Here is a 13,022-nt window from a genome sequence, read left to right as displayed (position 1 = left end):
CTTTGCCAAATAGTAGGTGAGTGTAGAAACGTACTCTATAGAGTCCTCCTGGTCATGTTTAGGTAGGGTTAGGAATTATTGAAGAGCAGGTGACCTTAAATCTGATTTCTTTCCAAAGCTCCAACTGTGGTAGAGAAGGTAGAGAATGAAAACTGCATACCTGCATGTTCCACTGAGCTGCCACTGAGTTTCCTGTTTGCATCGATCCAACTTCCTCTGCTTGTCTTTGCAGTGTAAATGTCTGTGGAGGACAGTGCTGCCATGGATGGAGTAAGACTCAGGGATCGCAGAGATGCACAAAGCGTAAGTTTTCACCAGATCCTTCTTCATTTGTTTTGCACCATTTGTTTTAGATCAACCAAAGCAAAACTGAATGGAAGACATTTTTGATGTGCAACTCAAAGAACACAATTCGTGTATTTGTACTCAAGAATTTGAAGAGGTGTAACTTTTTTTTGTAAGTGGGACAGATAAAAAATTACAATCTACAATTACAAAACACCGAAGTTACAATGCACAAATAGTTTTGCAACAATAGTTCTGGACCATTTAAAGGAAAACTGAGAATGTAAGAGGTTTTTGATTTGCAAAATTGTAGAACAGAATTTGTGTACTTGTTCTTAATTTTTTTTTTTTACAAAACATTACATGTAACATGAAATTGTCTAGCTATTAAACCTATTAGTTGCCATGAATTTTATAGAAGTTGCAGAAAAGGAAAAAGCAGACCAAATAAATATTTTGGACTTAGGACTCACTTTACTGATTATTTCCTACGAGAATCTTTGGAGTTGTTTATGTTTCCTAAAGAATTGCCTTAATAATAAGTTAATAATCTCTGCATTAGGGCAGGACAATATATCAATGTCCTTTCATTTAATATTGATGATGTGACTTTTAAACACATTTGCAATACGTATGTACATATGTTTAAATCAATATCTACATATTCTATGACTACAGCTTTTTTTCACTGATTTGGGTTCAAGGTTGTATTTGCTTTTGTTGTTTAAAGCCAAAATTTCCAAAATCTTAAGTTAGGGAAGTTTTATAAATGTGGCAAAGTAATTTTCAAAAGTTTTCACAGGCAGCTGTTCTTGGCTGGTTTTCTGGGGCTTTGATGTTTTTTATATCAAAGACTAAATGACATAATATTAACTTAAATTGAGGACTGTATCAGGAAATAAGTTTTGGCCATATTGTCTAGTCCTACCCTGTATGACTTGTTTCACCTATTCCCATTTTATCATCCTACAGCTGCTTTTCCAAGCAGGCTTAAGGCTGATTTATACTTCGAAACTAGGTCCCCTGCTTAGGTGTCGCAGTGAACAAAAAGCCGTCCCTGCCCCCTCCGCAAACACTCTGCTGCACCTCTCCCAAATTGTAGACCGCAGATAGTGACAGACAGGAGGCCGTCTTGTTTTGTTTTTATGACCTAAATTGCAGAAAACAACTCATGAAGATGGACCAGCTAGAAGATCGAGGTGCACAAGAACGCTGGGAACCTTTTTCCACCTGGATCTCCGCTCTTTTTCGCCTTCAGATCCCTCCGTTGTTGCACAAACTCATCCCCACTTCCTCGCATCCTCGGCCGTATCTAGACCCACAGCCTATAGCGCAGACCATGTGCTAGCTGTGGGCATAAATCAAAAATGTCTGTGTCAAGCTCACTGCGACATACTGCTGCAGGAGTATAACCAGCCCTTTAGAGCAGGATCAATACCTTTAACAACAGTATTGCATTAATTATGGCCTAATCAAAGCACAGACCTGAACCCAACATTAAGTCCGCCTAGTCTGTGTTATGATTTAACTAAGGTCTGACCCAAAAAGCAGAAAAACAATTACAGAGAGAAACCAGTGGAAATTTTTAACAGGTTTATTGAGGGGATTGTGGTGAATCCAGTGTAGCTCTGAACACTGCTCAACCGGAACTGGAAAGTGAGGGGAAGACACTGCGGTTAGTTCAGGCTCAGTGGGAATCTTGATTCTCGAACTTGAAGAGGAGAAATAGATTCTTGACTCATGTTTCCAGATAAGTGGTTGACTCTTAACTCTAGTCGGTGTTGGGGTGTTCCAGTGTTTGTCTCATTCGGTGGAGGGCAGACAGGGTTTACCCAGAATATGTTTGTAGGTGAACAGAGAAACTGACTGCCACTTAGATTTCCTGCGGTACTTGAACGGACTGTGGTGCAGATGAATCCCTTGCTCAGTGCGAAGCTCAAACGATCTTTTGGAGGAAAGTAGATCCAAACCACCAGTTTGAATCTTCAGCTCAGTTTGAAGCTCAGTTGATCCTTCCAGGGAGAGAAGGTCCGAAACATCCAGTTTGCAGGATGACTTCCTGCCAAGAGGCAAAGAAAAAATAACAAGGTTAAGACTAAGGTTGACAAAAACTCAGTTTGACTCAGCAAAACTCAGCTTGGCTAGAGTACCCAAAACTGGCAAACACTCTGGCGTCGAGGTAGTGGCAGTCAGCAGCTTAAGAGCACTTCGTTAACAAGGTAACCCTCCGCAGGTGTGTGAGGAGGCGAACCAGGACCAGGCTCCTCCTGGTGGAGGAAGGAAGACAAACACAAAAACACAAACCACACTGACAGGAATCCTAACAGTCTGTCTACGCCTCATCTGCTTTGCAAAAAGGACTAGGCAAAGATTTTAATTTTAATGGTGGTGCTCGTCTTTACACGAGTAAATAAAGTGAATGTTATTTGTCATTTATTAACGGGGTGGGATTGTTGTGGCGGAAGGTTCTCAAGCTTTTTGATTGTGGCCGGTTTCTCTCCCTCATTTTTACCAACATGTGGACTTTGCAACTCGGGCTGAAAACATTTTAGACCTGGTTTACTCTAATATCAAAGATGCCCTCAGACTAGCCCCCTGCCCCCACCTCTGGTCATCAGATCATCTCTCTGTCATGTTTATTCCTGCATATAAGCCCCGGCTGATCAGGGCTAAACCGACAGTTAAAGAGGTCAGAGTGTGGTGTGGGGGGGCCATGGAGACACTCCAAGACTGTTTTGAATGCTCTGACTGGAACATCTTCAAGGCTGCAGAAACATATGACAACTTATTGAATATTGATAAGTATGTAATGATTGAGTCAGCCTACATCAACAAATGCATTGAGGACGCCAGCATCTAAAATGAAATCAACCCCCGGGCCAGCCAACCACCCTGGATAAATGGAGAGGTTCAGGTTACTATCTTCCTACAGGCGATCGACTTGAAGGCACAAACTAAACTGTTCATAATTTATCATTTATGGTACGCCTGCATTCATAACATGTAGGTGAATCACTATCATTAAAAAGCATTAAATTAGAGTTACTCATCCCTGTATAAACTCTGTTTTAACTCCACCTTGTTTTTCATCATTTATTGTGATTTTTTTGTCATATCTTAAAAATCACCTAATTTTGTGGCCTCATTAGAGTAAAGAATAGCTCTATGCATATATTTGTAATGCAAGTGTTAGCTGATGTGAAATAAGCTTTTCCTACAACCAGGACTGTGATGAGACAGAAATTCTCTACAGGCTCCCTTTTTGGGGGATTTATCTGAGCTCCTGGGGGCCGACAGTGACTCAGATAATAAGGAATTCAATACCTCATATACTGATGTCATATTTTTCCCCTTCTACCTACTTTGAATTCAGCAAACATCTGTCCTCACTGCATGGAAGGTGAAACAGGCTTTCAAAGTCTGAGCATCTTCGTTTTTTCTAACAGGCTTTTTTAACAAGCTCTTCTACCAAGGCAATGGCATCACAAGGCTCGGATGGTTTGATGTATTTTCTGTCCTAAGCACAAGAGGAAATTACTTTCACCCCCGTCACCAAGCAGAGGCTGCACTCAGTCAGAGAGACGAGAAAAACTGAAGCCCAAAACAAACACGTTTAACCATAAGAAAAGTCAGATGTCTGGGTGATGACGCCTTTACATGCCTTAGGTAATGTGTTTTACTACTTTGCCAGTAAAACCTTTTTGCATTTTTCTAAGCTTCTATTTACACTGACTTGTTTGTGGAGCGATCCTACTGTTGGTATTATCTAATTTGCATTTCAAGCTGGTGAATCTGTTATTCGACCTTGTGATTTAGTGATTTGTATCATTTTTCATTTATACTCTCAAACTTGTTTTTTTTTAATCATAAATCTTCTCATAAAAGTTTGATTAGTGCTCGTTCATTTGTGATTCAAACTTGTGCGTTTTTTTTATCAAACTTGTACAGTTGTGACCCTTTCTCCTAACTGTATACTCGTAAAACTGTTTCTTACTTTTATACTTCTAAGTTGTATATTTTTTTTTATTAAATTTCTGTAGCTAGGCATAATCTGTGTAATGTCACCAATGAAACAGCAACTAACAAGACTTAGACAACAATTATTTTTATTTTGTATACACAGAGTGTATACAAAATGTAATTTTGTTTTGTAAAGCTTTCATGACATGTGAGGGGTTATTTATGATGTTACGGGCTTTGGACATGCAGCGCTGGGATGAAATGTCTTTAATGGAGGGAAGAGGAGCCCCCATGATCTTCTCTGCTGTTCTCATCACTCTTCTCACCTCCTTCCAGTCTGAGGCGCTGCAGCCTCCACACCACACAGTGGGACAGCTGGTCAGAACGCTCTCTATGGTGCTGCTGTAGAAGGTGGTGAGGATGGGTGGGGGCAGGTGGGCTCTCCTCATCCTCCGCAGGAAGTACATGTGCTTTTGTGCCCTTTTGACCAGTGAGGTGGTGTTTACATTCCAGGTGAGGGTGTCTGTGATGTGCACCCCCAGGAATCTGGTGCTGTTGACCACCTCTACAGCTGAGCTGTTGATGAGCAGTGGAGTGTGGTTAGGATGGTTCTTCCTGAAGTCCAAGATGATCTCCTTCTTCTCCACATTTAGGATCAGGCTGTTATCTTTGCTCCACCAGCTGCTCCACCTCCTCTCTGTAGTCCAGGTCGTTGTTGTCTCTGATGAGGCCCACCACCTGGGTGTCGTCTGCAAACTTCACGATGTGATTGGTGGTGAACCTGGGGACGCAGTCATGTGTCATCAGGGTGAACAGCAGGGGGCTCAGGACGCAGCCCTGAGGGGAGCCTGTGCTTAGACTGATGACATCAGAGGTGTTCTGTCCGACCCGGACTGACTGATTTCTGTTGGTGAGGAAGTCTAGCAGCCAATAGCAGAGGGGTGTATTGAATCCCAGCTGTTCCAGTTTGCCCATCAGATGCTGTGGGATGATGGTGTTGAAAGCTGAACTGAAGTCCAGGAACAGCATCCGCACGTGGGTGTTCTTCTCCTCCAGGTGTGCTAGGCTCAGGTGGAGAGCAGCAGAGATTGCGTCCTCAGTGGTGCAGTTCCGTCGGTAGGCGAGCTGGAACAGGTCAAATGTTCTTTAACCAGCCTTTCAAAGCACTTCATCATGATTGGAGTCAGTGCGATAGGTTGGTAATCATTGAGTGAGGTGACCTGAGTCTTCTTTGGAACCAGAATGATGGTGGCAGACTTAAAGCATGCTGGCACGATGGATTGGTCCAGCGAGGTGTTAAAAATGTCTGTGAGGACACTAGTCAGCTGACCTGCATACTCTTTGTAGAAATCTAGAAAGCATAAATAGCATTATCTCCTTCAGGGTTATTTTGCTTAATTAATGTGTTACAAAAATCAGTTTGCATGTATTTAAGTTCAGTTGGAAAAAATAGAACCACAAGGTAAGAAATCAGACAGAAAAGTGGGAACTGGTCCAGACTCTCCAGTAAAACATTAGAATCCTCTAAGCCAAGCAGTTTTCCTAGAGGAAAGGCAGACTTCCAGGAGGTGTTGCGGCTGTGGACCTCCTCAGAGGGCTCTGATGTGTCATGGCTGCATTCTGTGGCTCCTCAGCGTGAAACTAATGCTGCCTGCAAACCCAGGGTGGGGTTTCATTTCTAAATTGTAGTGGAACTTCCAACCAGCTTGTGGAGGTTTCTGCTGTTCAACGAAGGAACGCTCAAGTATTTGTTTTACACTTTGAGTTGTGAGGCTATGGTTCTGTTGTGGGCAGCCAGCCAGGAGGGAACAAAACGGCTGTTCTGGGTCTCAACATGATCTTCAGCTGATGTGCCATGATTGAACACAGCCTGCATGCCTGTAGCCAGATGACCTGCACCCATGCAAATCAACCAGTCTCCATAGTGTGGAAAGACTGGAGGAGATTTCTACGTTTTTGGCTCTGATCAGGGTCACGTCTCTGAAAAGGAGGAGCTGTGGGAGGAAGTTTGCTCCTATGCCAGATGGCTCTCAGCTGCTAGTTAGATTTCCCTTCATCAATCATTTTCACAAATCTCAATTCCACCAATTAGATTAACAAGCTCAGTGTGTGTGTGTGTGTGTGTGTTTGTGTGTTGGGGTTCCTCAGGGGCCTTGTGGAAAGAGAAAGGGCCAATCTCTTTAAGTCATTTCTCAAACATGTAGGAATACCCCTTTTTATAGTTGCTGATAGGAAGTGTGTTCCGTCTTCATTAGAAGCATTCTGAGTTAGGCTCTGGGTGGAGAGCATGATCCCTGGCTGATAAAGGATAGCACAACTTTACAAATTTGCACAGACTGTAGCTATATGCCTGTTTTATTGCTTTATTCCAGTATATCACCCAAACACTGCCTGCATATACTCGTATATGTTTGAGTGCAGCGTGCAAACGTCTGCCCTGCCGTCTCTGGAATCGGCTTTGTAGTTGAAAATGGATGCCCCTGTAATCTGCCTGGGGAGAGTAGTGCTGTTAGTAATTACAGGCTCCTTTGCTAGTCTGCCATGACACAAAGATGCACACATAAGCCCAAGATTTCATAACAGGCACTTCATAGCTACAATCAGTTAATTGCAGTTGTTATGATCTCCTGTAAGGGCGGGTTTAAATGCGGCTTTGAAGCTGTGAGATCTGTGCGTTTCATTGATTGGCTGATCTGGAGTCTTTAGGAGATGTTTGCAAAAAAAGGTTTAAACTACACTGAAACATCTTAAATGTTTTATTCTCCTCTGTTTTTCACTTATAACCCCAATAGATGACATACAGTAGGAAAGATTATTTCATTTAGCAGTCTAATTCAGTAAGTGAATTGCATGTAGATAAATTGATGTTTTCAAACTTTGATTTTCCATCTTTAACCAAATAAAAAATAATTTAACCCTCTATAGGGCAGTTTTATGTCAGTTTTATGTTGCAAAAAAAGGTTAACCTTTGCAAATGCAGATCTATTTCAGCACATCATATTGGTTAATATAGCAGACAGACAAGCTAACTCTTTATCCAAAAATAAACAGAATTTAATTAACTATTTTTTTTGTGTATAAGTTAGGGATTCCTTTTGGTAGAAATTAAAGAATGTTTAGTTTCACCGATTGTAAGCTGGAAGAAATAGAATCTTGATTGTTAGACAGAAGAAGGATTTTTACCAGAGGATGATCAGCCGCATATAGTTTATTAAGTAGTGAGAGCAGGAAGAGCCATACTGCTGAGAGCGAACCATCAGCGCACGTGCAAAGACGCATTTCTGCACAAGCACATATGGAAGATCAGAGCAGTTTGTCAGAGTTCAGTGCGCTGTTCCGGACCATTCCGTATAATTTTCTCGGACTCTGCCGCCGCTGCTGATGCCATGATCAAACTGTGCCGCCGCAGCATTGGCAGCGCTGCGTAGCAGGTGGGCGGCAGGATCAAACGGGACGCAGCTGCACGGCTGATACTGTTTAGCAGATTACAGCACAATGATGCATTTAAAACATCTGACCAACGACCCGCTAATTTTTGTCTTGTCTCATTGACTAAAACTAAAACCTATGATGAGTCATGTTTCCATCATCAAAGATCCAAGTTTAGCTCGTCAGTGTTCGTTATTGGCATAAAAAAAGGAAATGATTTCATCATCCTCATTGCTGAAGAAAACAACACTGCTGGGAATCCCGTTCAACGGCGGCCTCTGGCCCAGTCGCCTCTTCGGGGGTTTCCGCTAATGTTTGCGGCGGCTGGAAGGCGTTTTTCACCCACATAATCCAAACTGCAGAAACCAGGATAATAGAATGAATGTTTTGCTGGCAGGTTTTGACATTTTAAGTTAATTTAGGTGATAATAAACTTTTTCAGAGGGGTGATCATAGCGCTCCGTATCAGCGCTGCTGTGTCTGTCTCCCTGCCAGCTTCTCTCATAGGTTCATGTGGCACCTCCAGCAGCAAAAGTTAAATTTTTCCAACTCTTGCAGCTGCCACTTCTGAAGCGTGTGTCTCACATGTCAGATGCTCAGAAGCTCATGAAGGGCCGATCAAAACGCGCTGCGGGACCGTTTGCTGCACCTTGATGCGTGTCAACCATTGACCTTGCATGTAAACTAGCTGCTTCTGCTGCGTCTGCTGCTTGCAGTCTGAACGTAGCATAAGGTGCAACTAATACGTCAAGAATTCTGCTGGTATTAAGATCAATTAGTTTGTAAATACAGAACATCCATTCATGTGTTGTGGTTTTCAGTAAAAAGGATACTTTAAGTAGAAATTAAGAGTCACAGATTGTAAAGGATGCATCAAATAATTCTGATACTGGTCTAATCGTATTTTTCTCTCTCTCTGTAGCAAACTGCTTCCCTTCCTGCCAGAATGGGGGAATGTGCCTGAGGCCTCAGCTCTGCGTCTGCAAACCAGGCTCAAAGGGGAAGGCATGTGAACAGACCACGGTGGCGGTGCCCTCCAATCCGGTGATTCCTGGGAGAGAAACCAACGGCGGCCACACTAATGGAAACAACGTGGTACCGCAGAGGCCCATACCTCAGCAGGTGCCCATACCTCAGCAGGCGCCCCCTAATGGTTACACCTCTTCCAATAACTTGGCCCACATGAAGCTAACGGTCAAGGCAGCCCCCCAGTTTGTGAGACCCCATTATATCCAGCAACATATCCAGCAGCAGTAAGTACTGGCCTTTGGTTTACGCTTTACTCTGTCTTGTTTGCAATTAAACTTTTAAATCAAGCTCTAAAAGTTACTTTGAAAGCTGCTTTGTCTCTAAAGTCAATATATTTTTTATTTAAACTATGGACCAAATGAGATTTCTCTGGCTCAAGGAAGAGCAGCGGAGACGAAGCTTTGGTAAATCTGACAGCAGATCTGGGTGAAAAGGACAAGGCTCCGACCCTCTATATAACGAACAGCAAATCATCGTCCTTGGTAAAATCCAGGTTCACTATAGTTTTCCTTGACAAAAAGCATCGGCAAGCCGATGGAAGCTCCTCTGATTTGATGGATAACGTAGAACATTTGGTGGCGAGCCAGATCACAATTGGATTTGGGAATTTTTTAAAGGAAAAGTCAGGTCATATGCAGAACTCAAACTTCTGAAAGTACTTTAAATATGAAATTATTACATCCTGTTCAATAAATGATACGTTTTTTAAAAAAAAATTGAGAGTATCTTCATTTGAATGTGCTTTACTTGAAGGAATCCATGTTTGTCAAAGAACACTACTGCCACCTACTGGTTTGTGACGTCACGGTACGGTATCGGCTGTTGATCAAGTCCCAGTGCTGCATCTGGTGTTTGTCACAACGCTCTATTATCCAAGTCATCTTAAAAACATTCTTCTTCCAAATGTTGGCTACATATTACGGGTTTTTTCTCTGGCCAGAAGTTCGATGGCAAATCCTCCCTCTTCAAGTTGGTGATCCAACGACGAACCCGTCCGTGGAGGATCAGGAATCGTTTCCATACAGAAAGCCCATATTTATATCTTCAGCTACCACAGTATATATGTCATATTGAATAATACTACTCCTTGATACTTCAGCAATAGTATCAAGGTTTTACTTTATTGTATCTCTTATACTATATACGTTGGTTGTGCTGATCTTGTGCCGTGCTTCTCTACTTGTGAAAGTAGAATCTTTTGGGCCCGTACAATTATTCTTGTTGCCATATTGCCAGACAGGAAAGCTGAAAAATAAGTTTTTCTCCCACTTCTACCCGATGTATTCCAACATCCAGCTGCCATGCACGTGGGCATTGTCAGTTTCACTATAGCTCTGGTGAACTTCAATGGTGAAGTCCTCTGGAAATCTTCAATAATTGTTGTTGATTGCAGATGTGTCTAGTAGTTCCCATTGATTTTAAAGCGGGGAGAATGGCGCTAGGCTTACCGCACCGTGACGCCACTGCTGGAAGATGGCAGGAGGGAGGGGTTACTATATTTGGGCAAAAATGGCTGCTCCTGGACTAAGTAAATGTGACGAAAATCAAAAATGATTACTTTTTAATTTTGTCATGTAATTCATGAAATCATTGCGAAGTATTAGTTTTAAGTATAAATAATGATCCACTGATTATTCCTTGCTTACCGGACCTTTCCTTTAAATATGTTACCTCTTGCTGTCATGGAGCATAATCCTTAGATTCCAGCATGATGTGTCCAGAAGGATTGTAAATACTACAGATAGCAAGGCAGTCTCACATCCGGTCCAGCAAGACATGAAGAGCCCTTTCTCAGAGAATACAGGATGCATGTCAACAGGCTGCAGCTGACGTCTCTTTCTGGGCTCGATTTATAAAAGGCTTGTCTGTGTCCCTGAAACCTGACTCCACTCTGAGCAGTATGTTAATGTGCACCATTAGGCCAGAAGTGAAAGATAACAGCTGCTGTTCAGTTAATAGTTTTGCATTATTGAAATAAGGAGTTCTGTTTGTTTTCAGATTGGAGAAGTGGATTTAATTTTTATTCAACACGTTTAATTTGATTCAGTAAAAAATTCCGATCTTTTGGCTCATTTGTCTCCGGTTCTTTATCCTGTTCCAAAGCTAGCCACAGTTTTTCATCATCTTCTTTCCAGACAATTAGGAGAAACAAAGTATGTTTTACTGAATTATGAATTTTACATTTTTTCCTTCAGTTTCAATAAGGATATTATAGTTCTTATTAAAAAAAATAAACAAAGAAAAATTTGGTTTGGCTGCAGATGTTCTGCAGAAAACATTTGGACGATGTTTTAATCAAACCAACATTTGTTTTCATAAGGTTATTTCTGTAAAAATAGTTAAAATAAAATAAAACTGACAATATGCTGGTCCTGTCACTATGCTTATGCCTGATGCTGCCTCCTGGCTACTTGGCCACAGGGACTTCCTTTGGGCTGATTCTCCAGTGGGCAATACTTACACCTGGGAGTTTGTGGGATCTAATGCCACTCTGGCCCTCTGTTGCATATTTGCCACAAAACTGCCATCCATCCTATACTCCTTGTTGCAGGTCCTCAGTCCATTGCATCATTAATTCACTTAAATTCTTACCTCGGTGCTTTAATTCCTAACGGATAGTGGGATAGATTGATCGTTCAATTCAATTCAGTTTATTTATATAGCGCCAATTCACAACACGTCATCTCAAGGTACTTTGAAGTTCACCAGATCACCCAGTCAAATTGATTCAAAGTTTTCTATCTAAGGGAAACCAGTCTGTTGCATTGAATCATTGACTCTTCAGCAATCCCTCACACTAAGCATGCTTGTAGTAACAGTGGAGAGAAAAAAACTCCCTTTTAACAGGAAGAAATCTCCAGCAGAACCAGGCTCAGTGTGAGCAGCCATCTGCTGAGGTTGACTGGGGTTCAAGGAGACAGAAGCAGAGATAGAAAAAGAAGAAGAGATACAAAAAGCAACTGTCAACCAGCTCCACAGGCGGCCCCGTCCAGGAAACACACAGCCAGGCAGACGAGCTCCCATGTCAGAGAATGAAGAGAGCACATCTGGTGCATAGCGGCCACTACAGTGGACAGCTGTTTAGAAGTAATTGTTTCCTAAATGTCCTTAGAATGCTCTCTACTGCTCCCCTCCACTGAGGTTAATTTAGTGGCAAGTTGTTGTAACTACAAGTTATTGTAATCGGAGTCCAAGATGGCCAGCAGACAGACACCCTCAATGACCACTCCTGCAATATCCTCTCAATCCTTCTAAACGAGGAGAATCCTAGAGCTAAAAAANAATGACCACTCCTGCAATATCCTCTCAATCCTTCTAAACGAGGAGAATCCTAGAGCTAAAAAATATGCTGATATGCAGGAGTATCTAGGTAACAATATTATTAACCTGGTTTGGAAAATTTTATTTCACAAAAGTAAGAAAATGCGATTAACCATGTTTCCAACAGAGTGTAAATCATGCATTGCTGACTATATTTATAACATGAGTTATGTAGTTGATTTATCTTTCATTATGACTTTTTTCCTTGCAATTAAATTCATTTTGAGTATGTCTGTTAGTTTTAAAATATTTTTTTAATGCAGATCATTTTTAGTTTTTGTTAGTAAAATTATAATTTCCTCATACTTTTAGACCACAAATGCAACAAAGGATAAGGAACACTAAAGAATAGTCGAGGAAATCCCCTCTGACTCCTCTGGTGAGCGGCTGCCAGAAAACACTAGAAATATTGGAGATACGGATGATGAAGGAGATGCAGACAGTCAGGATGATGTAAGTCAAGATGATGAGGGCCAGGATGATGAAGAACAGGATGTAGAGGGATGTCAACAAGATGAGGGAGCTGAGGAAAATGTCCACATGGTGCTTGCTTTTATGTCTGGAAAGTCCAAGACAATAAATTTGATGGAGACTTGCCACTTGCCAAGGAGAGTAGATCTTGATGGAAGAGAACCATTTGATTTTTTTTATGTATTTATTCCCTTTAGATCTCATAGAAGGGATTATGCATAACACCAGCAGGTAAGCGCTGCAGAAAGGGAAAGAAAATCTTGCAGTGACAAACGAAGAAATTTTAATTTTTCTAGGGATCGACATGGTCAAAGGGTACATTACATTACACAGGTGTACTGGTCCAGTGAGGTTGGCCTTCGTCTTGGAATAATTGCAGATGCTATATCTGTAACCAGATATGAGCAAATTCTGCGTTATCTGCACTTTGTGAATAACTATACCCAGCAGCCAGCAAACACAGACAGGCTCTTCAAAATAGCACCAGTGCTAAGTACTCTTCAGAAAACATTCCTGATGGCAGCAAA

The 13,022-nt window shown here is 41.7% G+C and overlaps 1 protein-coding gene across 1 annotated transcript in view; it reads left to right on the top strand.

Moving 5' to 3' along the window:
* The window catches only part of LOC107099467 (latent-transforming growth factor beta-binding protein 1-like), a 121,756-nt gene that overhangs the window by 16,664 nt on the left and 92,070 nt on the right, over window positions 1-13,022 (top strand). Inside the window, 2 exon segments of the mRNA XM_015397606.1 lie at window positions 233-303; window positions 8,597-8,927. Of these exon segments, the coding sequence (XP_015253092.1) occupies window positions 233-303; window positions 8,597-8,927 (402 nt within the window).

This window comes from Cyprinodon variegatus, unplaced genomic scaffold, assembly GCF_000732505.1.
Source record: "Cyprinodon variegatus isolate N-32 unplaced genomic scaffold, C_variegatus-1.0 Scaffold873, whole genome shotgun sequence".
Classification (NCBI taxonomy): Eukaryota; Metazoa; Chordata; class Actinopteri; order Cyprinodontiformes; family Cyprinodontidae; genus Cyprinodon; species Cyprinodon variegatus.
The sequence above is the reverse complement of the archived record's forward strand: the minus strand, read 5'-3'. Positions and strand labels throughout refer to the sequence as shown.